Source organism: Hyperolius riggenbachi, chromosome 5 (genome assembly GCF_040937935.1).
Source record: "Hyperolius riggenbachi isolate aHypRig1 chromosome 5, aHypRig1.pri, whole genome shotgun sequence".
NCBI classification, from domain to species: domain Eukaryota; kingdom Metazoa; phylum Chordata; class Amphibia; order Anura; family Hyperoliidae; genus Hyperolius; species Hyperolius riggenbachi.
In genome coordinates, this window is record NC_090650.1 from 61,156,129 (window position 1) to 61,182,437 (window position 26,309).

Consider the following 26,309-nt stretch of genomic DNA (forward strand, 5'->3'; position numbering starts at 1 on the left):
GACTGTTTTATAGATACTCACCTTGCTTTGGTTTTTTTTAGATACTTACCCAGACTGTTTTATAGATACTCACAAAGCTTTGTTTTTAGATACTAACCCAGCCTGTTTATTAGGCTGCTTGTAGAGGGGTGTTTAAGCTGAGCTGGATGTTTCAGCGTGGAGACAGAGGCGATTAGGATGTTGGAGTGGAGCGGATAGATGTTTGCAGCATGGAACAGAAGGTATGGCTTGGGTCGGGTGGACAATCCTTCTTACATGTAAATTATCACTAACCCAGGATGATGCCATTAAAAACTATTTTTATTCATTTATACATTTGATGGTATAGAAAAAAAATGAATCCCCCCCCCCCCCCAAAAAAAAATCTATTAAAAATTAGGGCATTAGCAAATGAATTCCACCTGCCGGTTAATTATTAAGCAGCCAGTTCATTAATAAGTGGCTAGTGGCTTTCATTTGCTAGCATGGCATCTCATTCCTGAGTTAGTAAAGATTAACATGTTAGGAGAATAGTCAGCTACTACTTACGTGACCGGTGACTGTATCATTGCAGAGATGCTGGTGTTGCAGGTGATGGGAGGCAAGCAATGCAATGGAGAATCCACTCTAGCTTCAGGGCTTCCATTTAAAAGGTTTCACTGAAGGTTGTCCTGCTGGTTTGTAATCCTTGGGAAATTCAGTTATCTTCCTGTTGGTGAAGCACTGCAGCAGATGTGGTCTCATAAGTTGCTTGTTGTACACACACTCCGGGTTCCCATCTGCTGCCAGCAGCTCGTAGGCATTTGCAATGCAATGGATGACGCAGTCTTTGTTGGTGCTTGATTGTTGGTCCACCGCCAGATACTCCATGTTTTTTGTTGGGTTCTTTATGTAGTATTTGTAGCTGTCTTTTATCTGCCTGATGGCCATACTTCCAAAAGCCATGGCCTTGTAGCTGTCTGCAACCACCACCTTTGTACCTTCACATGCGGTGACAAATCCATGCTGATGTTGGCAATCCACGTGGAACTGAACAGTGGGCACTGTTCTGGGTCTGACCGAAAAGCACACTGCTCTGATGCAAGGAAGACCAGTCGCATCCTGGAACTGTTGTCTCAAGAGTTTCACAGCTGCCTCTAACACTCTGCAGTGGAGCATCCCTGTGCCTTGGAGACCCATCTTGTCCTCCATGGTCAGCCGCAGGTCTGGCAGCCAGGGCTTTGGACCCCTCCGTCTTCTTTTCTTCGCCCTCTGCTTCCCTGTTGTGGCCTGGCTGCTGACAGCCGGCCCTCCTCTGCTCCTCTTCTTCCCCCTCCTCCTCGGTGATCCCTGCCCATGGCTTGGGCCTGGTCCAGTCATCATGATGTCCTATTCAGCCCTCTTGTCAGGTTTTTCTTCTTCCAAAAGCCTTTTTTTTCTTCTAAGATATAAATTCAGCTGGAGACTCGCAAATTGCTGCAGTTTCCAATGGCATTTAACTGACTAATGACTTCCAACTGCCATCTTCGGCAGTTGAGCTCATGCCATCTTCAGCAGTTGAGCTCATGCCAGTGGTCTCATGCAGGCATATTTTGAATCCTGGTCAGTTGGGAGCCATGAGGATGATCTCATGCAGGCATTTTTTTTATCCTGGTCAGTTGGGAGATGGCTCATATGTCCAAATACTACTAATTCCTTACGTTTTCTCTACTGTTTACAAATTATGAACATTTTTATCCACTTTTGTTAATAACTATATTATAATTTTGGATATAATTGTAATTAATGTATATTAGAAAACATTAGCTGTTATCTTGATTTATGGCAGGTGCACACTTAGCAGAAACACTAGCGATGCGGAAAAATGCTGTGTTTTTGCTCCTAATGGAAGTCTATGGGCCGCAGGAAAAAACGCATATAAAAAACGCATATGCATTTTCTAACAACGCCTTTTTAAAAATACATGTTTTGTTGCATAATATTAAAAAACGCATCAAAAATGCACATAATGAAAGTCAATGGAAACACAATGGTATGCATTTTTCATGCGTTTTCAATGCGTTTTATATGCGTTGAAAACGCATATGCGTTTTGTATATGCGAAACGCAAATGCATTAAAACACACACAAACCGCTTGAAAAACACATCGGCAGTAAAAAAAAAAAAGCGCTAACTCAAACGCACCAAAAATGCAGTAAAAAACCCACACGTGACGTAAACACGTGACCTTTCTAGTTATGTTATGTGTGCATCCAGCCTATGGGCTAGTGCACACCAGAGCGGTTCTGGAGCGTTTTTTAAAATGCTTGCAGGGGGAGAACCACCTGGCTGATGAAAGTGAATGGGCTGGTGCACACCAGAGCGGTTTGTTTTTTCCCCAAACGCAAACTCGGGGGCTGCAGCATTTTTCGGATTTCTGAGGCATTTCTGCCTCAATGTTAAAGTATAGGAAAGTGGAAAACCGCTCTGAAAAACGCTAGATCAGAGCGGTTCTCCAGGAGTTTTTTTTACAGTAGCTGTTCAGTAACAGCTTTACTGTAACAATATTTGTAATCTGCTACACAAAAAAGCTCCAAAAAATGCTAGGCATGTTTAGAAAAACTCTCTAAACATGCCTAGAATCAGTCTGAAAATCTGCTTCAAAAACCTCTAGCGTTTTGCAGACCTCCTAGAGCAGTGATGGCTAACTTTGGCACTCCAGCTGTGGTGGAACTACAAGTCCCATGAGGCATTGCAATACTCTGAAAGCTCTAAGCATAAGGGTGCGTTTCCACTAACGCGAATTCGCATGCGTTCCCCGCATGCAAATTCGCATAACCAAAAAAAGTGAATGAGCCTGTGTCCACTTGTCAGGAAAACGGAGCGTTTTCTTGTGCAGGAAAAATCTGCTCAGCAGAGTCATCCGAATTCGGACACCGCACACATGCATGCGATTCGCATACAATGTATTTAATAGGGAATTCGCATGGTGTTTTTTCATGCGAATTTTCATGCGAATTCGCATACGATTTCGCATGGAATCAATGAAAAAGCACTGACATGGTTAAATTCGCACACAGCGCCATCCATGCGAAATCGTTTGCGAATTCGCAGTAAAATTCGCATACAACCGCATGCGATTTCGCTCCTGCATGCGAATTCGTCCGCGGAGAATCCGCGGCGATTTCCCACCGCACTAGTGGAAACGCACCCTCACTCGGGTAGGCAGAGGCATGATGGGATTTGTAGTTTTGTCACAGCTGGAGTGCCAAGGTTAGCCATCACTGTGCTAGAGGTTTTTCGTGTGCACTGGCCCTTAAGGTGGACCCAAATTAAAAATACAAGATTTCAGAAATAAAATCTATTTTCTAAATTATAATAATAAATAGCAGCTTTTTTCAGCTGCATGATGACAAATATAAAATATTTTACATTTATTGGAGGAACCCCTCCCTTCCTTTCAAATTGCGGGACAAAATCCGGCAAACTGGTGAAGTAAGTGGTGTCTGGCAATGGAGGAATTGCTAATGGCTGCCCCCAGTGTAACCGTAGTTATGATAAAGAGAAGGGTGAAAAGCATGCACTGAAATGTTCATAGGTTTGAAGGAGTGTTTATTTATCTTTGTATGTGTCAGAGTGCTGCAACTAAATATTTTTAATTAAAAAAAAGGTTTGGCTTGGGTCCGCTTAAGGCCTCTTGCACACTGCAAGTGATTCAGATTCAGATTCCGCTTTTTAATCAGTTTTTACATCCGATTCAGATTCCGATTTGCAGTGTGCAGGGAGCAAACTGCAAATCGGAATCGGATGTAAAAACTGATTAAAAAGCGGAATCTGAATCGGAATCGCTTGCAGTGTGCAAGAGGCCTAAATCAGTTTTCAGTGGCATAGCAATAGGGGATTCAGAGGTTTTGACCGCACCGGGGCTGCAGTATTAGCTCTCTATTGGTCTTGTGCTGGTAATATTCACTTCTGTAGATGCTTTAAATAGTAGTAATCATTAACAAAGTGTTCCCCAGCCCCTTCTTGTACCTCTGACACTGTGGTTGTCTTTGGCAGCTTTTGGTGTGCAAAATCAATTGTTATGTACGTATAAAATGCTTGGGTGGGCCCAATGTAAAACTTGCACTGGGGCTCATAGCTTCTTAGCTACGTTACAGTCAGTTTTTTTTTTTTTTTTGTAATTTAGTAGGTATAAACTCTTGTTACAACTAGTAGTGGGCAGAAATTATGCCTATGCGTATTTACGCATCATAATTCACAATTAAAGAGAACCAGAGACAAAAAATAAATAGATTTATACATACCTGGGGCTTCCTCCAGCTTAGAGTTGGGCGAACTGTTAGCGCAACTGCAGCCGAACTGTTCGGCTGCCCAACCTGTCATGTGGCTGTGGCTCTTACTACTTCCGGGTCGCAATGACCCGGAGTAGTATGTCTGCGCTGGCCCGGCGGAGCGCGTCCTAGATTGCGCTCCCGTTGCCGTGCACTCTCTGCGCATGTGTGTGACGTCACTCATGACGTCACACACATGCACAGAGAGTGCCCGGCAACGGGATCGCGATCTAGGACACGCTCCGCCGGGCCAGCGCAGATGTACTACTCCGGGTCATTGCGACCCGGAAGTAGTAAGAGCCACAGCCACATGACAGGTTGGGCAGCCGAACAGTTCGGCTGCAGTTGCGCTAACAGTTCGCCCAACTCTACTCCAGCTCAATAAGCCTGGATCGCTGCCACACCGCCGTCCTCCGCTGCCTCTGTCCGCCGGTACCGGGTCCTGTATTTTTGGCCAATCGAGCCAGTCGACGTAAGCGCAGTGCGCTCCCTCCAAACTGCGCAGGCGCATGCGTACAAAGCCGGAGGGAGCCCCTGCGCATGCGTACAACTGGTCACGTCTGGCGGAAGTGACGGGACCCAGTACCGACAGACAGAGGCAGCGGAGGACGTCGGCGTGGGAGCGATCCAGGTTTATGGAGCTGGAGGAAGCCCCAGGTATGTATAACATCTTTGTCCATTTTTCACCTATGCTTCGTCTCTGGTTCCCTTTAAGCTTTGGAATCGCAATGTGAAATTTGCAGATTACGTGTAAAAATTTTTTACATGGAAACATAATCTAACCTTAATTACGCATGTAAGAGGAATTTACGTTAAATTTAGTTTGTGTAAATTCTCTAGAAGTAGGTGGAATTTACGAATGTCATGTAATTTTCTTTGTGTGACATGGACGGGAAAGTTTTTACGCATGCAAACCGATTTTTCGCATTAAATATTTAAGTAATAGCAACACATGCGCAGTATACTGGCTGATGGACACTATTTTTTTCGCATACGAATGCATTTTTCCCATTGAATAGTAAACGAATAGCTGCGCATGCTCAGTACACTGGTGAATAGATGCGAATATTTTTATGTATTAAATGTGAAGTCATGCGTTTTTGTGTCATTACAGGCATAATTACGATTCACAAATGTAGTATGCTGTACGCAAAGTGTTTACAATTACGCAATGTATAATTGTGAAAAAATTACGAGAAGTTTTGTGTAATCATAATTTACCCATTACAAGCACCACTAGTTACACCTCATATATGCATCTTACTCAGTTACTACCTCAGGGACAATATACATTTACTGTAATTTTCCACCGTACAGCAGAACATATGAATTCCCCTAAACATTCATCTTATCCTCTCACTCCCCATTCTTGTTAGAGCTTAGCTGCTTGAGGACCGCAGGCTTACACCCCCTAATGGCCGGGCCATTTCTTACAATTCAGCTTAGACCCCTTTAGTGACCGACCATTTTATACAATTCAGCACACAGCAGCTTTATGGGTTTGTTCACACTAAGGGCTTGATTCACTAAACCATGATAACTCATGTCATGGGCGTTATCGCACGCATTTTCACGTTTGCGCACCATCACGAATTTGCGCTCGCAATCGTGAGTTTTCGCACACAATTGCAAATTTTCGTGCGACACCGCGGCTGTTTTGTGTGAAAATTCATGATTTGCACGCAAGTTCGCGATCCTGCGCAAACACGAAGAAACACAGAAAACCGACCTGATATGAGTTATCACGGTTTAATGCATTAAGCCCTAAGAGTGATTTCACTCTTTTGTTAGCAATGGCGATTTTTCTCCTTAACTATTTCACATTCCTGGACGTGAAACTCACGTCCAGGAAGCCATGTGCGCTCCTGCGCGTCCACGCGGCCGATCGCGCGCGTGCACGCGCGCGATCGGCCGGCGGTTTGTTAGCCAGTGAATCAGTGAATCGGGCAACGGTGCCCGATCACTGATTCCTCTCCCCCGCAGAAAAAGCGACAGCTTCTCTCGGAAGCTACGCTTTTTCTGCTTCCTATGTCGCTCTAAGCGTACGTGGTATGCTTAGAGTGACGTCACTGTAAACAACTCATGGCTGCCATCTTGTGGCCAAAAAGTAAACTACATCTAAATGTTAAATAAAAATAAAAATGCACATATATTTACAAAAAAAATACAATTTCAATCCCACCCTCCCAAAAATACCCACATAAAATGTTTAATTAAAAAAAAACAAAAACATTACAATTAAAAAAAAAAAAAAAAACACAAATATTTACCTAAGGGTCTAAACTTTTTAAATATCTATGTAAAGATGAAATATTTCTTTTTTTTTTTTATTATAAGCTTGTAAATAGTGATGAATGCAAAACGGAAAAAATGCACTTTTATTTCCGAATAAAATATTGTCGCCATACATTGTGATAGGGACATAATTTAAATGGTGTAATAAACGGGACAAATGGGCATATACAATACGTGGGTTTTAATTATGGAGGCATGTATTATTTTAAAACTATAATTGCCGAAAAGTGAGAAATAATGATTTGTTTCCGTTTTCTTCTTATTCTTCCTTTTAAAATGCATTTACAGTAAAGTGGCTCTTAGTAAAATGTACCCCCCAAAGAAAGCCTAATTGGTGGCGGAAAAAACAAGATATAGATCAGTTCATTGTGATAAGTAGTAATAAAGTTATAGGCTAATGAATGGGAGGTGAACATTGTTCGGATGCATGAAGCGAAAAACGACTGAATGCGAACTGGTTAAAAGCACTGGTGCAATGGTGGCTCATGTGAGTGTTCTCATATAAGCGATGAGCTTTCTATCCAATTTCCGGGTTAAAGAGTTCACTTCCTGACTGACGTGAAAAAAATCATCACTGCACAAAAGTGCTTTTAAAAGTGCTTTTCTAATCGAAAATCGCTCAGAAAGCTCTTGTAAAAGCCCTTCAAAAATAGCCCTATAAATCTCTCAGCGCTTGCGATGTAAGGCCTTACAGTTCGCTGCCTGGCCACACAACTTAGCACACAAATTGCTCATGGCTCATTTTCTTGCAATCAATAAAGCTTTCTGTTGGTGGCATGATGGCATCTGATTGCTGCTGCGATTTGTAATTTGCAATTTGTATTTTTTTTTTTTTATTAATATTCGTGCCCTTTTGTTTTATAAATAAAGTGATTTTTTTTTTTGCCTCCCCCCCAAGATCCAATCACAGAGATTGCCTCTAATAGGAATCTCCCTATGAGAGGGATCTGTTTCCCTGCCACTCGAGGGGACAGCTCAGTGACAGAGCTGTCCCCCGTACAGCGATGCAGTAGATCGCAGCACTGTACATGTAAATAAAGGTTTTTTTGTTTTTTTTGTCTAACTGCCTGCCAGCCATAATCGCGGCCTGGCAGGCTGATCAGGGAGCTCCGCAACTTGCCAGGGAACGATCGTGCATGCTCACGCACTCCCTGCTAATCTCCGCCCCCAGGACTCGACGCAGGGTCCTGGGGGAGCCACTCAGCGGAAGCAGGAAATGTGGGCGCATGAGGCAGGTCGACAAAAAGGGCGCCGCCATTCACTCCTATAATAAATATCGTTTAATGGGCGCCCAACAGGAAAAAAGGGCGCCGGAGAAAAATAACGTTTTACAAGCGGCGCCCGGAGACTTTTAATGTTTTATAACTGCTTCTCATGATTACACATTATTTAATGATTTATAATTTTTCAAACATTATTTTTAAACGAAAAACAGTACAATATTTTTTTAAAACATTATTTTTAAACGAAAAATAGCACAATACTTTTTTAAAACGTTATTAATGCTTATCACAGGGGGGTCTTAGGTTTAGGCACCACCAGGGGGGGTCTTAGGTTTAGGCACCACCAGGGGGGTCTTAGGTTTAGGCACCACCAGGGGAATCTTAGGTTTAGGCACCACCAGGGGGGTCTAGGGGTTAGGGGTAGGTACAGGGAGGGTTCTGTATGAGAGTAGGGTTAAGTATAGTTTTAGTAACATTCTTATTAATCTTTTATAAAACGTTATTATACATTTCACGTTTTAAACAGAGAAGATTATCGTTTTTACAATTCCAGATTTCATACACATTATTTATTGATTTATAACTTTATAAAACATTATTTTTAACCTCCTTGGCGGGTAATTTTTTTTTGCAAATGAGCAAAAAAATCGTTTTTTTTTATTTTTTTTTTGTTTCATGTAAAGCTACCAGAGTACCAGAGTGGTAGCTACATGAAACACCACTAGAGGGCGCATGTGGCCCTCTAGTGCGATCGTCGCCGGCATCAATAGCAAACAGGGGAGCGCGTATATAACGCGTTCCCTTGTTTGGCTTCTCCTGTCGCCATGGCGACGATCGGCATGACGTCATGGACGTCAGCCGACGTCCTGACGTCATGCGCACTCGATCCAGCCCATAGCGCTGCCCGGAACTCATTGGTCCGGGCAGCGCAGGGCTCTGGCGGGGGGCCCTCTTTTACCGCTGCGTGCGGGCGATCGCCGCAGAGCGGCGGCGATCGAGCTGTGCGCGCGGCTAGCAAAGTGCTGGCTGCGCGCACAGCACTTTGAATGGGGCGAATCGCCCCAGCAGGCCCTGAGAAATCCTCCTGCGCGGCATAGCCCGAGCTCAGCTCGGGCTTACCGCCAGGGAGGTTAAACGAAATATAGCACAATTTTTTTGTTATTCATGCTTATCGTTTAAAACCCTGCGCCCTTTTTTCCGGGCGCCCTTTTTTAACGTACGCCCACTCAGCAGCTGCCGATCGGCGTTAGGCAGTCACAGAGTGGTTAAAATTAGCATGAATTCCAATATTTAACAGGTAAAATAGCTGCCATGTGACCACTGGAGCCTTTTTGTGGCAGTTGCACACTACTAGCCAAGACCAGTTGCCAAGACAGTCCAGGGCATTTATAGAGCCACACTATAAAACTCATACATCACAAAAGTGGTCCCCACTTTAAAATGGGAGGTGTTAGAATGTAAATATGCAAATAAATATACCAACCCAGCTACAGCCAACAGGATAGGCATGTGGCACGGGGTATACTGCCCAGTCAAAACAGGAAAAAAAGGACACAGGTGCCCTTATGGAAGAAAGGGTGCTGCATTGGCGCCTGTGATAAACGCAGCGATTTGGGCTCAGGGGGACGGCCTCCATCAGGTGCCAGCCGGTGCCTAATTTACCATTTGTGATGCAAATCGTGGCTTTAGTTTTGGGCGCCGAGAGGTAACCATTGAAAATGCACATCAAAAAAAGAAAAGCCATCCATACAGCAAAAAGCATATAATCAAATAAGCAAGTATCTCAAGATAAATATTGATGCTTTTTATTAATGATAAACAATATAAAAACAATTAAAAACACAAAGTACAGCGCATAAGGACGTGGAAATAGGATACAATAAATATTGTGGATACATGGATCTCACAAAGTATATATAATAGACCTGGGGTCTGACAGTAATAGATACATATACATAATCAACTGATCCAAAAAACACAGATCCCACACATGACCAGTGTATGTGAATAAATAACAATAACCCAGTCAGGTTAAAAGAGATATATATAGTACAAATAGAGACATGTGGGTCAGAAAATTGGATACAGAACCTCCGTGAATAGTATAGTGATGCAAAAGGTATCTTACCAGAAAGCCCCCCAAGGAATAGACGTCCGCTGCGCTGTCCCTCACATGTATCGCAGCTACTGCTGCTTCTTCAGAGGATAGCGGGGTACTGACAAGTTCCCCATTAAATACAAACACCGTCGCCGCTACCGCCCTGACTGTCCGCGTGACGTGGCCACGTCATGCTGACGCGCTGGCGTAGCGTGTCATCACGTGACACGCTCGCCCAATCACGTCCTATCTACTTACGCTATGGTGTACGCATAGACGCATGAAGCGCACCACAGCGTGATATACGTGTCCAATGACAGTTAAACCATTAGGATGCGTATGGGCGCTTGCGGAAAATACATAAACAATTGAGAAAGACCATTGAAAATTTCCACATCCGCAGGTGCACGATAGAGTCACGGGTGCCAGGGGTTTGTTGAAATGCAAATTGCGGGTGCTCGCATAGTGGGTGCCAGTGATTCTATCGAGCGTCTGCTGAAACTCTAAATGATTGATGCTCATTGGCCACCTCCCAGTGCCCAAAATTAGCATCTTAGCAGCAATAGTGCTGCGAGGAGGGGGGGGGGGGGGGTAGGAGAGGGGGTAAGGGAAGGCACCACCGGGGATAGGCACCATGGGGGGATCTAAGGGTTAGGTAGGTACCACCAGTGGGAGTTCAGGGTTAGATACCACCAGGGGAGTTTTACAGTTAGGCACCAACAGGGGAGGCTTCTGTGTGAGAGTATGGTTAGGTTAACTATAGTAAAATATCAGCAGTAGAATATCGCTTATTTTAGCGATATTCTACTATCTGCAATACCGTGCGCCCTGTTTTCTAGACGCCTTTACTTTATTTCATGTATGCCTGCCCAGTGCCCACCAACTAGTCAGTTTAGACAATAATCAACATATAGACACATATCATGCAATGATAATTTTCTAAACATGCCATTTCATGATTCTGGTGGTGGTCTTCTACTTTGCACTTTTTTTTTACCTTTTCACTGCTTTAGCGTGCTGCTAATACACCATTCATATAGTTAACTATCAACTTATCTATATAAAGGTGATTAACATTAAAGGATACCAGAGCTAAAATTAGTTAGTTCTTTCTTTCAGGTACCCAAGGCATCTTCCAGCCACCGTAGGCTTGTATGTCTCTTGTGGTCCTCACGCCTTTCCTCCTCACTCAGCCGTTTGGCCTGCTACAGCAGCCAAGTTCCCCAAGTTGAGTAGTACTGTGCAGAAGCGTAACTAGGCCCCACCGGGCCCCCCTGCAGAATTTCAGAGCGGGCCCCCCCTCCCTGGGGCCCGCCCAGGGCCGATTTGTGGGGTCTGGAGGGGTCGCAGCATGAGGGGAAAGCCATGGCCACATTCGGCGGGGAGGGGGGAAGTTCCCCCCCTCCCTCACCTCGGGGCTCTCCTCGGGCCTGTTTCCACTTGTCGGATATCTGAGCGTTTTTCTGTGCAAAAAAAAATCTGCATGGTAGACCCCGCAGAATTCGCATACCGCTATGCGATTCGTATACAATCTATACAGGTCCTTCTCAAAAAATTAGCATATTGTGATAAAGTTCATTATTTTCTGTAATGTACTGATAAACATTAGACTTTCATATATTTTAGATTCAAATACACACAACTGAAGTAGTTTAAGCCTTTTATTGTTTTAATACTGATGATTTTGGCATACAGCTCATGAAAATCCAAAATTCCTATCTCAAAAAATTTGCATATTTCATCCGACCAATAAAAGAAAAGTGTTTTTAAAACAAAAAAAGTCAACCTTTAAATAATTATGTTCAGTTATGCACTCAATACTTGATCAGGAATCCTTTTGCAGAAATGACTGCTTCAATGCGGCGTGGCATGGAGGCAATCAGCCTGTGGCACTGATCAGGTGTTATGGAGGCCCAGGATGCTTTGATAGCGGCCTTAACCACTTCCCAACCGCCGTATATACAAATAGCGGCTGGGAAGTGCACCCCGCAAGGACCGCCGTATAGACAAATGGCGGCGGTCCTTGTAGGGGCATGGGCGGAGCGATCGCGTCATCCGTGACGCGATCCTCCGCCGGGAGTCGGAAGCCCGGAATTTTGCCTCTGCTCGCTGGCCACTTAGCAGAGCCGGCGAGCGGAGGAATCCGTAAAAGCAACCAATCAGATAGTATAAGGCACTTTGTTAGGTAAACAAAGTGCCTTATACGTGCTTCCTCCTCGCCTCGTGGTCTCATTGTTGCAGAGACCACTAGTGAGGAGGAACCACTTCGTAAGTAACTCAGCACACTGTTGTTTTTGCCCTCAGCCTCCCTGATCACCCACCCCAGGCCTCATACCCCCCCCTGATCACCCCAGCAGACCCCTGCCTAGCACCCTTGCAAAACCCCCACCCCCCCACCTGCCACTAACTAGCGACGCTGCCCCTTAGTTTAGGTCCCTAACTACCTCCTAGTCACCCCTGATCCCCCCCTACCTTTAGATCACCCCCAGACCCCATCCCAGACTACCCCCTGTATACTGTATACATCTGTATACAGCTACCTTACCCCCTGATCCCCCTCTGATCCCCCTCTGATCACCTGTCTATCACCTGTCCATCACCCCTCAGCACCCCCACCCATCAGAGCAGACCCTAACTGCCCCGCGGGGGTAACCGATCACCTGCCCAGGCCCTCGATTGCCCTCATACCCCCCTCCTGATTACATCCCCTGCTCTTTGTTTACATCTGTCCTCCCCAGCGATCACTAACTGATCTGCGATCAGTAACCCCCTGTGTCTGCCTCTCATCAGATCAGGACTCAGTCTGCCCCGTGCGGGCTCCTGATCAACCCCCGACCCCCTCAAATCGCCCTCAGACCCCCCCCTAATCACCGTCCAAGTGCATTGTATTTGACTGTGCTGCGCTTGTTTTCGATTGTGCTGCGCTTGTATTCGATTGTGCTGCGATTGTATATGATTGTCCCGTGATCTGCTTCGATTGTCCCGTGATTGTTTGATTGCCTCTGAGACCCCACTTCCCACCAACCCCCACCCCACCCCCCATCACCTTCCGAGTGCATCAGATTTGATTGTGCTGCGCTTGTATTCGATTGTGCTGCGATTGTATTTGATTGTCCCGTGATCGGCTTCGATTGTCCCGTGATTGTTTGATTGCCTCTGAGACCCCACTTCCCACCCACCCCCACCCCCCATCACCTTCCGAGTGCATCAGATTTGATTGTGCTGCGCTTGCATTCGATTGTGCTGCGATTGTATTTGATTGTCCCGTGATCAGCTTTGATTGTCCCGTGATTGTTTGATTGCCTCTGAGACCCCACTTCCCACCAACCCCCACCCCACCACCACCCCCCATCACCTTCCGAGTGCATCAGATTTGATTGTGCTGCGCTTGTATTCGATTGTGCTGCGATTGTATTTGATTGTCCCGTGATCGGCTTCGATTGTCCCGTGATTGTTTGATTGCCTCTGAGACCCCACTTCCCGCCACACCCACAGGCTATACATGTCGTTTTAGGGTCTATGAGGGAAAAGTTAGTGGAAAATGACACTTTGTGAAAAAAACAATAAAAAATCAATTTTCCGCTAACTTGTGACAAAAAATAAAATCTTCTATGAACTTACCATACTCCTAACGGAATACCTTGGGGTGTCTTCTTTCTAAAATGGGGTCATTTGTGGGTTTCCTATACTGCCCTGGCATTTTAGGGGCCCTAAACCGTGAGGAGTAGTCTGGAAATCAAATTCCGCAAAATGACCTGTGAAATCCTAAAGGTACTCATTGGACTTTGGGCCCTTTAGCGCAGTTAGGGTGCAAAAAAGTGCCACACATGTGGTATTGCCGTACTCGGGAGAAGTAGTACAATGTGTTTTGGGGTGTATTTTTACACATACCCATGCTGGGTGGGAGAAATACCTCTGTAAATGACAATCTTTTGATTTTTTTACACACAATTGTCCATTTACAGAGTTATTTCTCCCACCCAGCATGGGTATGTGTAAAAATACACCCCAAAACACATTGTACTACTTCTCCCGAGTACGGCGATACCACATGTGTGGCACTTTTTTGCACCCTAACTGTGCTAAAGGGCCCAAAGTCCAATGAGTACCTTTAGGATTTCACAGGTCATTTTGCGGAATTTGATTTCCAGACTACTCCTCACGGTTTAGGGCCCCTAAAATGCCAGGGCAGTATAGGAACCCTACAAATGACCCCATTTTAGAAAGAAGACACCCCAAGGTATTCCGTTAGGAGTATGGTAAGTTCATAGAAGATTTTATTTTTTGTCAAAAGTTAGCGGAAAATTGATTTTTATTGTTTTTTTCACAAAGTGTCATTTTCCACTAACTTGTGACAAAAAATAAAATCTTCTATGAACTCGCCATACTCCTAACGGAATACCTTGGGGTGTCTTCTTTCTAAAATGGGGTCATTTGTGGGGTTCCTATACTGCCCTGGCATTTTAGGGGCCCTAAACCGTGAGTAGTAGTCTTGAAACGAAATTTCTCAAAATGACCTGTGAAATCCTAAAGGTACTCATTGGACTTTGGGCCCTTTAGCGCAGTTAGGGTGCAAAAAAGTGCCACACATGTGGTATCGCCGTACTCGGGAGAAGTAGTATAATGTGTTTTGGGGTGTATTTTTACACATACCCATGCTGAGTGGGAGAAAGATCTCTGTAAATGGACAATTGTGTGTAAAAAAAATTAACAAATTGTCATTTACAGAGATATTTCTCCCACCCAGCATGGGTATGTGTAAAAATACACCCCAAAACACATTATACTACTTCTCCTGAGTACGGCAATACCACATGTGTGGCACTTTTTTGCAGCCTAACTGCGCTAAGGGGTCCAAAGTCCAATGAGCACCTTTAGGCTTTACAGGGGTGCTTACAATTTAGCACCCCCCAAAATGTCAGGACAGTAAACACACCCCACAAATGACCCCATTTTGGAAAGTAGACCCTTCAAGGTATTCAGAGAGGGGCATGGTGAGTCCGTGGCAGATTTCATTTTTTATGGCGCAAGTTAGAAGAAATGGAAACATTTTTTTTTTTCTTTTGTCACAAAGTGTCATTTTCCGCTTACTTGTGACAAAAAAAATAATATCTTCTATGAACTCACTATGCCTCTTAGTGAATACTTTGGGATGTCTTCTTTCCAAAATGGGGTCATTTGGGGGGTATTTATACTATCCTGGAATTCTAGCCCCTCATGAAACATGACAGGGGGTCAGAAAAGTCATAGATGCTTGAAAATGGGAAAATTCACTTTTTGCACCATAGTTTGTAAACGCTATAACTTTTACCCAAACCAATAAATATACGCTGAATGGTTTTTTTTTTATCAAAAACATGTTTGTCCACATTTTTCGCGCTGCATGTATACAGAAATTTTACTTTATTTGAAAACTGTCAGCACAGAAAGTTAAAAAAATCATTTTTTTGCCAAAATTCATGTCTTTTTTGATGAATATAATAAAAAGTAAAAATCGCAGGAGCAATCAAATAGCACCAAAAGAAAGCTTTATTAGTGACAAGAAAAGGAGCCAAAATTCATTTAGGTGGTAGGTTGTATGAGCGAGCAATAAACCGTGAAAGCTGCAGTGGTCTGAATGGAAAAAAAGTGGCCGGTCCTTAAGGGGTAGAAAGCCCTAGGTCCTCAAGTGGTTAAAGGACTTCCGAAGCCAAAATCTGCCCCCAAAACGTAAAAAAAGTTAACTACCTGCATGACTTTGTAAGGCACGGAGGACGCCGTCCGCGCCCTCCGTGCCGTTCTGCCTCGTCCCCTCTGCTCAATAGCCCCCCCGAAAGGCTGCGACCCCACGTTCCGGGTTGGTATCTGCAGCCTGCATAAAGATGGCCGCCGGAGCTGGCAGCGGCTGCGCAGTCCGCATAGCCACTACTGCGGCTGCGCAGCTCTAGGCGGCTGCGCAGCTCTAGGGCCAACCCTCCGATCCACGCAGCCTGTTACAAGGTTCGGGGGATTGGCCCTAGAGCTGCGCAGCCGCAGTAGCGGCTATGCGGACTGCGCAGCCGTGGCCAGCTCCGGCGGCCATCTTTATGCAGGCTGCAGATACCGACCCGGACCGCGGGGTCGCAGCCTTTCGGGGGGCTATTGAGCAGAGGGGACCAGGCGGAACGGCACGGAGGGCACGGACGGCGTCCTCCGTGCCTTACAAAGTCATGCAGGTAGTTAACTTTTTTTATGTTTTGGGGGCAGATTTTGGTCTCGGAAGTCCTTTAACCAGTTCATGTCCCAACTACAGTATAATAACGTCATTGCAAGTGGCTTGTGAAAGCCACATGACGTGATTATATGTTATCCCCTTTAAATGAGCACAGCGTGCGTGCTAGCACGCACCTGGGCTCATAAATCCCCCTCTGTCTAACTACACTAATGAGGGATCCCCTCCCAGGTGTCCGATCCCCCCACCCCATGCCCGATCCCCTGTAATTACAACCCCCCCCCTCCTTGCAGAGATCGCAGGGAAGCTATGAAAAGTCTCACCTAATCTTTTTCCTGCGGCGATCGGCTCCCCTCCATTCCGTACCGCTGACAGCCTCTATGTGCAGAATGGATCGGGTCCCGGCTTGATGACGTCATCAAGTCGGGACCCGATCCACTCTGCACATGGAGGCTGTCAGCGGTACTGAATGGAGGGGAGCCGATCGCCGCCGCAGGAACAAGATTAGGTGAGACTTTTCATAGCTTCCCTGCGCTGCCGATCTCTGCAAGGGGGTGGGTGGATGGGGATTGAAGAAACACCGCTGCTCTGTGGGAGGGGGGGGGGGCTGTCGGGGAGCAACACACAAAACGGGGGGGGGAGTTAAGGGGCACACACACCTGGCTATGGGGGGGAGGGGGAGAAATAGACACATCCAGACAGCTTGGGGGGGGGGGGTGAATAGATGAATATCCACATCTGGCTAGCTGGGGGGGAGGGGTACTAAGGGCTGGGGGTCATCCAGAGGCACATCTGACCAACTATGGGGGAGGGAGGCATATGTAGGTGCACATCTGACTAACTGGGGGGAGGATTGAATTATAAAGGAGGAAAAGAATAACTAAATAAAAATCGGACACAAACTGAAAAAATGCATTGTATATCCAAATAATTTATTGTCATCATACATTGTACTAGGATTGAATTTTAAATGGTGAAATAACCACATCGAATGGAAAAATAAAATGTGTGGGTTTAACTTACAGCAGCAACTTTTATTTTCAAACTATAATGGCTGAAAACTGTGAAATAATTACTTTTTTTCATTTTTTACCCCTTGTTCCCTTTAAAATGCATAGAAAATAATATAATTCTTAGCAAAAAGTACCACCCAAATAAAGCCTGATTGGTGGCGGAAAAAACAAGGTATAGATCATTTATGTATGATAAGTAGTGATAAAGATATTGGCAAATGAATGGGAGGAGTGTGAAATGTAGAAAATTGTTCTGGTTTTTTAGGGGGAAAACCCCAGGGACGCGAAGTGGTTAAAGAGACACTGAAGCGAAAAAAATATATGATATAATGAATTGGTTGTGTACTATGAATAATTACTAGAAGATTAGCAGCAAAGAAAATGTTCTCATATTTTTATTTTCAGGTATATAGTGTTTTTTCTAACATTGCATCATTCTCTAATATGTGCAGATTACACAACACTCAGCATTCAAAATGATTTTTTCAGAGCAGTCTGTGAACTAATGACCTCTCCTCTGGCAGAGAAAAAGAAAACAGTTGAGATAATAAAAGTCAGATAACAGCCCTCTCCACGACTTTGAAAGTCGTAGAGCTTAATGGCTTTTTTGTATAGAGATAACAACTGGAGTTTCTTAACTCTTCCTGTGCTGGAAACAATTAGACTGATGTATCTGATCTTAATGTTTTAATTCTTAGCTGTACTACACATACAAATCATAATATCATAATTTTTTTTTTTCGCTTCAGTGTCTCTTTAAGCTCATCCAGAGTGTTGGGTCTTGCGTCCCTCAACTTTCTCTTCACACTATCCCACAGATTCTCTATGGGGTTCAGGTCAGGAGAGTTGGCAGGCCAATTGAGCACAGTATATATATACCATGGTCAGTAAACCATTTACCAGTGGTTTTGGCACTGTGAGCAGGTGCCAGGTCGTGCTAAAAAATGAAATCTTCATCTCCATAATGCTTTTCAGCAGATGGAAGCATGAAGTGCTCCAAAATCTCCTGATAGCTAGCTGCATCGACCCTGCCCTTGATAAAGCACAGTGGACCAACGCCAGCAGCTGTGGGTATTTGACACTGGACTTCAGGCATTTTGGTATTTCCCTCTCCCCAGTGTTCCTCCAGACTCTGGCACCTTGATTTCCGAATGACATGCAAAAGTCGCTTTCATCCGAGAAAAGTACTTTGGACCACTAAGCCAGTGCTGCTTCTCTGTAGCCCATGTCAGGCACTTCTGCCGCTGTTTCTGGTTCAAAAGTGGCTTGACCTGGGGAATGCAACACCTGTAGCCCATTTCCTGCACACGCCTGTACACGTGGCTCTGGATGTTTCTACTCCACAGACTCAGTCCACTGCTTCCGCAGATCCCCCAAGGTCTGGAATCGGTCCTTCTCCACAATCTTCCTCAGGGTCCGGTCACCTCTTCTTGTTGTGCAGCGTTTTCTGCCACACTTTTTCCTTCCCACAGACTTCCCACTGAGGTGCCTTGATACAGCACTCTGGGAACAGCCTATTCATTCAGAAATGTCTTTCTGTGTCTAAGGGCCTGTTCAGACTATATGCGTATGAAGAATGCATTTAAAATCAAAGAAACGCAAATTGAAAAACCCATGCGTTTTTCTTGCGTTCTAATGCGTATTCTATAGCGTTTTGCACACACACGTGACCCAGGGGAAAAAAAAAGAATTATGGGAACCGCAGAGGAAACCTGACGCTAAAAACGCAATAGTACGCGTTTTTGATACGCGTCCATAGACTTTCATTGCGTCCGTTTCTATGCGTGACACACAGAACATGCAGCAGCAATGCGGATAAGAAACGCATGGGTCTCATACGCATACATGTGAACTAGCCCATTCAAAAGCATTTAGGAGCCATTTCTATGCGTTTTTGGTACCAGTACGCGTTCCCTGAAAACGGCTAGGAACGCATATAGTCTGAACAGGCCCTTACTCTCTTGCTTGAAGGTGTCAATGATGGCCTTCTGGACAGTAGTCAGGTAGGGTCGGCAGTCTTACCCGTGATTGCAGTTTTGAGTAATGAACCAGGCTGGGAGTTTTTAAAAACCTCAGGAATCTTTTGCAGGTGTTTAGAGTTAATTAGTTGATTCAGATGATTAGATTAATAGCTCGTTTAGAGAACCTTTTCATGATATGCTAATTTTTTGAGATAGGAATTTGGGGTTTTCATGAGCTGTATGCCAAAATCATCAATATTAAAACAATAAAAGGCTTGAACTACTTCAGTTGTGTGTAATGAATCTAAAATATATGAAAGTCTAATGTTTATCAGTACATTACAGAAAATAATGAAGTTTATCACAATATGCTAAATTTTTGAGAAGGACGTGTGTGTGTGTGTGTGCATGTGCGCGTGCGTGTGTGTGTTTTGCGTTTTGCGATCACGTGAAAACGGCTTGACCGATTTGAACGACACTTGGTATACAGATCCCTTACTACCTGGAATGATATGTTCTGGGGGTCTCGCGGCCCCCCTGCTTACCTGGGCAGAGCTACAATCAGCAAATCAGATTCCACCCATTAAAGTGAATGGAAAAAATGGAAAAGGCTGCCATTCTCACAGTAATCGAGCCAGTGTCCCCACACTTGCCACAGTTGGTCACTTGGTGACCGAGGTTACAAATCCAGGAAAAGTGGGCGGAGCATAAAACAGCCAATGAAATTTCAGACATTCATTTTAAATGGAAACATGTAAACTGCAGCCATTCTTACACTGTTAATCGCAGGGTTTTCAAACTTGGCAAACTTGGTCACTGGGTGAATGAGATTAATATTCAGGAAAGTGGGTGGAGCCTACAACAGCCAATCAAAAGTCACATTGATTTTCAAGGGGAATATTAAAACTGCTGCCACGCCCACTCACCCCTCCCACCCCCCCCCCCCCACCGCGCCCCCAGGGGGGCCCCGGAGAAAATTTTGGTCGGGATAGTGGGCCCCGGGCTCAAAAAGGTTGGGGACCCCTGTTCTACCGGATAGAATGGGGATTTCGACAGAATGCTGAGCACTAAAGGTAAGTCCAACTGTGCAAAGACTGGCTTTATAGGTGGTCGTATTTTCATGACCGCAGAGACAAACTGTTTCACCAATGGGTCCCACGCCCATCTGTGACCTGTGAATGCCGAGATAGCTGAGATTTGCACTTTAATCGAGTAACTGGAGAGTTTTTTATCCACCCCGGTCTAGAGAAAAGCTAAGAGTTGGTGTACTAAGGGGTGTAAAGGGTCGAAGTTATGCTCTCTTGCATAGGTAGTATACACCTTCCAGATCCTTTGATAAGAGCGGTTTGTGGACGGCCTTCTTGCCTTCAGGAGGGTGTCTATCCCTGAGCCATCACAACCCAATTGCTTCAACTTCCTCCTCTCAATTTGTAAGCCATCAGCTTCAATCGTGCCGGATTCGGGTGACACACCGGGCCCTGTGTAAGGAGATTCTTGTTGATTGGCAACACTATAGGTTGAGAGATCATCATCTGAAGCGCTATAGGGTACCAAGGTCTTTTGGGCCAACACGGAAGTATCATTATCAGTGTTACCTTCTCCGATCTGAGCCTCAGAAGTAGACGAAGGATCAGCGGCACTGGCGGGAAATCATAGGCCAGGTGAAAGTTCCAGGGCGCTGTCAGCGCATCTACGTCTTCCGCCTCTTTCTCCTGATAGCGACTGATGTACCTCCTGCACTTCCTGTTGTTCTTTGTTGCCATGAGGTCTACTTCCGGATTGCCCCAGTGAGAGCAGAGCATTTTGAACACTCCCTGGGCTAGTGACCAGTCGTTGTTCGATACTGGGGAGCGGCTGAGGAAGTCTGGCACTATATTCTGAACTCCCGAAATATGGACTGCCGAGAGGGAATGGAGATTGGCCACTGCCAGCTTGAAGATCCTTTCCGTCTCCATTAATAAGGAATAACTGCGGGTGCCTCCCTGGTTGCGTATGTAGGCGACAGCTGTCGTATTGTCCATCTTGACCATCACTGAAGTGTTCTTCACTAGATGAAGAAAATGAGAGAGAGCGCAGAAGGCCGCCCTTAATTCTAGCTTGTTTGCTGGCCAAGACTTCATGTATTGAGGCCATAGACCTTGCGCTATCTGATTGCCACAGGTCGCTCCCCAGCCCGTTGTACTCGCATCTGTGGAGATTATCTTTTGATGCGGTAGCGTTAACGGGCAAGATTTCCTGAGGTTGGTCTCTGACAGCCACCACTTCAGATTCTTCTTCATCAGTTGGGTTATAAGGATCGTCTAATTCAGGGTGACTCCGTCCCATTGCTTTAGGAATCCTATCTGCAGGTTCCTGAGGTGCCAGTGTGCCCAAGGGACCATGGGTATTGTTGCGGACATTGTCCCCAAAACCCTTAAACATTCTCTCGCCTGCACCCGGTGGGAAAGAGCGATACGAAGAACCCTCTGTTTTATTACAGGTATTTTTTCCTCTGGAAGACAGACTCGGTTCAGTTCCGTTTGAAATCTTGCTCCTAAGTATATCAAGTCTTTTGTTGGTTGTAAGTGACTTTTCTGGAAATTTATCAGCCAACCGAAGTCTGTTAACGTCTGAATTAGGATCTGTCTGTGTTGAAGTATCTGAGTTTTTGACTTTGCCAATAACAGTATGTCGTCCAGATAGTGGAACGTGCGAATGCCTTGTAGGCGAAGGATGGCAATTATCTCTACAAGAACCTTGGTAAAGGTCCTTGGAGCTGTACATATGCCGAATGGCAGGCAGACAAATTGGTAATGGTTTTCTCCTATTGCAAAACGTAGGTACTTTTGAAATGATGACTGAATAGGGACGTGCAAGTACGCGTCCTCCAAGTCGATGGAGAGTAAATAGTCGTTGACCTCTACTATTGAGATGATCGTATTCAGAGACTCCATTTTGAATTTTTCCAGCCTTATAAATGAATTTAGATATTTCAGGTCCAGTACAGGCCTCCAATCCCCGGACTTTTTCTGCACGAAAAAAAGGTTTGAGTAAAACCCCTTCCCTCGTTGTTGAATAGGAACTGGTATTATCGCTTTCTTGTCCAATAAACCCTGAAGATATTCCTGCAATATCTGTTTTTTGTGAGTCGAAGTCGGTATCTTTGTAGTTTTGAAATGATTGGGAGGTGGTGTCTCTTTGAATTTCCAGAAGTGTCCGGATGTTATTGTCCTTAAGACCCACGGGGAGGTTATATTTCCTTCCCAAACCAGTGAGAAAGATTTCAGCCTCGCTCCTACCGGACAGGTCTGGGGGTTGACACCGTCAAAAAGACTTCTTAACATTTGAGGGAGCAGGAGTAGGTTTCTGCTTCTGGCTCCTGTTGAAGTTTGCCTGACCGCTCTGCCAATTTCTTTTAAAGTTTTTCCCTGGTCTGTAAGACTTCGCATTTCTATATCTAGAGTTTTGGGACTGACCTTGTTGACTAAAGTTCTGCCTACCCGAACGCCTATCCTGGGGAATTAACCCCGATTTTCCTCCTGTAACTCGACTTATGGCAGAGTCCATTTTTTCTCCAAACAGTATTTTGCCATCGAATGGAATTTTGCACCAAAGCAACTTGGAGGCAGGGTCGGCTGACCAAGCCCTCAACCATAGAGCCCTTTTCGCTGTGACTGCAAAGAACATGTTTCTGGAGGAGGAACGGAGAATATCTATGGCCGCTTCTCCAACAAAGTCACCCGAAATCTTAAGATCTTCCATGGCTGCCAGTAATGTTTCCTTATCTGCCTCAGCTAAGATTGCTTGCTCCAAGTTTTCTGACCAGCTGCGGATCGCTTTTCCCACAGATGTTAAAGCGATGGCTGGCTTACAAATACCACCTGACATGGTATATATCTTTTTCAAATCTAAGTCTAACTTTCTTTCCAGTGTGTCCTTATGGCATCATCCAGTGGCAAGGTAATGTGCTTCGCTAGGCGCATGACTGAAGCATCAACTGGAGGAGCAGTGTCCAGAGGTGTAGTAGTTGTCTCTGGGAGAGGGTATAATTTAGACATTCGGTTCGTTAAAGGGAGTCTTTTTTCTAACTTTTGCCATTCTTCCCATATAATTTCCTGAATTTCCTCCATAACAGGAAAGGTTGTTTTGTCTCTAGTTAGATGTTTATAGTAGCGTTTCTTAGATTTTGCCTTAGTTTTCTGCTCGTCCTCTTCTGGCTCTTCCCACTGGATTGCCTCCCTAACTGCCTTGACAAAAGGCTCAACAAAAGCGAAGTTGAATCCGACCTCATATTCTTCCTCAGTGTTAACCGACGTTGAGGGTTTTTCTTGGCCGAGTCCAGCATCCTGATCCGGATGTGTCTCCATGCTTGCCACAAAATTCTGTAATGATTCCTGTACGGCCTTCTGAACCAGATCCGAGACATCCACTGGAGGCGTGTTGTCTTCTCTTCCTAATTCCTGAAAGCAGTCAGCACAGACAAGCTTATTAGGCATCACTGGCTGCGCACAGGCCCAACAGGCTTTGCTGTCGTGATGATGTTGTGGTGATCTAGATCTTGATTTGTGTTTCCTGCTAGATTTATTATGCTTGGACTTCTTCCTATGTGATCTATCCTTAGATTCTGATCTTTCTTTAGATCGCTTCTTGTCTGAACGGGAGGATCTTCCTTTATCTCTTCCCCGTGTGCTGAAGCAAAGAAATGAGAGACAATAGTGTCTATCAATTATACAGTGCTAAAAACCAGGCTACTAACACTTACCTATCTTCACCCCCTTACCTAGAGTCCTTGTGCTGGTCTTTTGAAGGCTTATGGGCGTCCATGACTAGGCCACCAAGAAATGATAGCGGCACGCTGGAAAAAAAGCATAGAAAAGAACAAAGCAAATAACAGAGAATAGTCCAGCAGAGTTTCACTTTTTCCGGGAACAAAGTATTATTTGAGAGGCAAGCTTCCCCTACCTGTGCTGCGTGAACGTAGCTAACGTAAATTCTAGGCGACGCGGAGATGCAGCAAGCGCCATTACTACACTGCCCAGCTCTTTAATAGTTATCGCCGCGTCATAGGGACGCACCGTCCGCAACAGTTGGCCAATTGTTGTTTGGCCAATGAGAACGCGGAAAATCATACGCGTACTTCCGGTAATGCGTTCCACCAACAAGTCGGAAGAGGAGGGGCTACAGAAAAACTGAGGCGGCGGTTGGAACGCACGCCGAGCCCCGGGACGACGAGCAGAGAGAAAGGAGAAAGGGATGAATGGACGCCCGCCCAGCCAAGCTATTAGCCTGGACACGTAACATGGTACTGTAACAAACCAAACACACTTTTAGTGCGTTTCACGAGTAGTTACATGGCGAGAAAATAAAACCAGGCCCCTAAGACCAGCAGAAAGGGGCCAATACTAGCTAAAGCTCTATTAGAGACTGTGAAGCCAGATACTGGATATCTCATGAATTTCAAACCACAATATTTAATTGTGGCTGGTAAGGGGGCAAAACGATAGAAAACATACAAAGTTTATGCAGGATACAAACCTGCCAGTCCTATGAGGTGAGTGGACAAAGCAAAAAGAGACACATGGAAGGGGGACGGTCAAACATTTATACACATCATGTCCTATGGGGTATAGGGGGCGGGCCAATACCCGTAGTGCTGCCATGGAGGCTTGGGGAAAGCTGGATACATACTTGAGATTACTGTTGCCTGGCAGGGATTGAGACATAAATCCCTTGGGCGACAGTTCAGGGCTGAGGATGCACAAACAGATTTTCCTTTAAAGAGAACCTGAACTGAAAATTAAAAGTCAAAATAAAAAAATACGTCATACTTACCTCCTGTGTAGTCTATTTATCAATCTCTTTTTCCTCCCCTGCGTCCTATTTGTCTGCTGTGATCAATGGAATTCTCTGTCCTCCATTTTGAAAATGGCCATTACTCCATAACGGCTTCCTGGTCAGCACACTTTTAAGCTGTAATATCACCCACTTGAGCCATAGGGAAACATGGACATTACCTTGCACGTTCAGTTGTAACTGACAGCAGCTGATATATAACTGACAGCAACTGCCATATTTCAGTTCTGACAACATATTGTCAGAACTGGAAGCGATCACTGTAAGAAGAAAATGGTGAGCTTACAGTGACTCACTGACAGTGAGGTTATTATGTAATATTCATTTGCAGGTACATCATGTGTTTATTTGAAATAATTTTACTCAGTTCAGGTTTCCTTTAACCTCCTTGCCGGTTATCCCGAGCTCAGCTCGGGGTAACCTGCGCAGGAGGATTTCTCAGGCCCCGCTGGGCCGATTTCTATCAAATATAAAGGAGCACACGCAGCCGACACTTTGCCAGCCGCGTATGCTACCTGATCACCGCCGCAGCGTGCAGCGGCGATCCGCCGCGTGCAGCGGCGAAAGAGGGTCCCCCCAGCCGCCCGAGCCCAGCGCAGCCGGAACAAACAGTTCCGGACAGCGTTAAGGGCTGGATCGGAGGCGGCAGACGTCAGGACGCGTCACTCCGCTCGTTGCCATGGCGACGAGGAAAGCGAAACAAGGAAGGCCACTCATTGCGGCCTTCCTTGTTACTTCTGATCGCCTGAGGCGATCAGAAGTGCGCATACGGAGCGTTTTATTTTATAAAAACCCTCCCGCAGCCGCCCTGGCGATCTTAATAGAACGCCAGGGAGGTTAAAGGGGACCCGAGGTGAGAGCGATATGGAGGCTGCAATATTTATTTCCTTGTAAACCATGCCAGTTGCCTGATCAGTCCTGTTGATCTTCTGACATACTTAGTGTCTGGGTTAAAACCCTGGAACAAGCATATGGCTAATTTAGTAAAACCTGAGTCTGCTGAGTCAGAGAAGATGATCTGCTGCATACTTGTTGAGGGTCTATGGCTAAAAGTATTAGAGATACAGGAACAGTAGGACTGCCTGGCAACTGGTGTTGTTTAAAAGGAAATAAATATGGCAGCCTCCATATCACTTTCACCTCAGGTTCCCTTTAAGATCATCTTTAGCACAACCTTAACCAAGTTTAATCTTAAAGGACAAATGAAGTGAGAAGTATATGGAGGTTGCCATATTTATTTCCTTAACCAGTTCAGCCTTCAGTGTTTTTTTACCTTATGCATCAGAGCAATTTTCACCTCCCATTCATTCGCCAATAACTTTATCACTACTTATCACAATACATTGATCTATATATTGTTTTTTCCACCACCAATTAGGCTTTCTTTGAGTGGTACATTTTGCTAAGAATTATTTTTTTCTATTT

At 45.1% G+C, this 26,309-nt stretch overlaps 1 protein-coding gene across 5 annotated transcripts in view; it reads right to left on the minus strand.

The window, feature by feature from the left end:
* The window catches only part of LOC137518226 (uncharacterized), a 114,958-nt gene that overhangs the window by 59,104 nt on the left and 29,545 nt on the right, over positions 1–26,309 (minus strand). Inside the window, exon 1 of one of the 5 annotated variants that reach the window (XM_068235780.1) lies at positions 22–1,569. The exons of the other annotated variants lie outside the window; for them this stretch is intronic. Within the exon in view, the coding sequence (XP_068091881.1) occupies positions 613–1,341 (729 nt within the window). The 5' untranslated portion in view covers positions 1,342–1,569 and the 3' untranslated portion in view covers positions 22–612. Of the gene's footprint in view, positions 1–21; positions 1,570–26,309 lie in introns of those variants that run through there. 5 annotated transcript variants of the gene reach the window in all.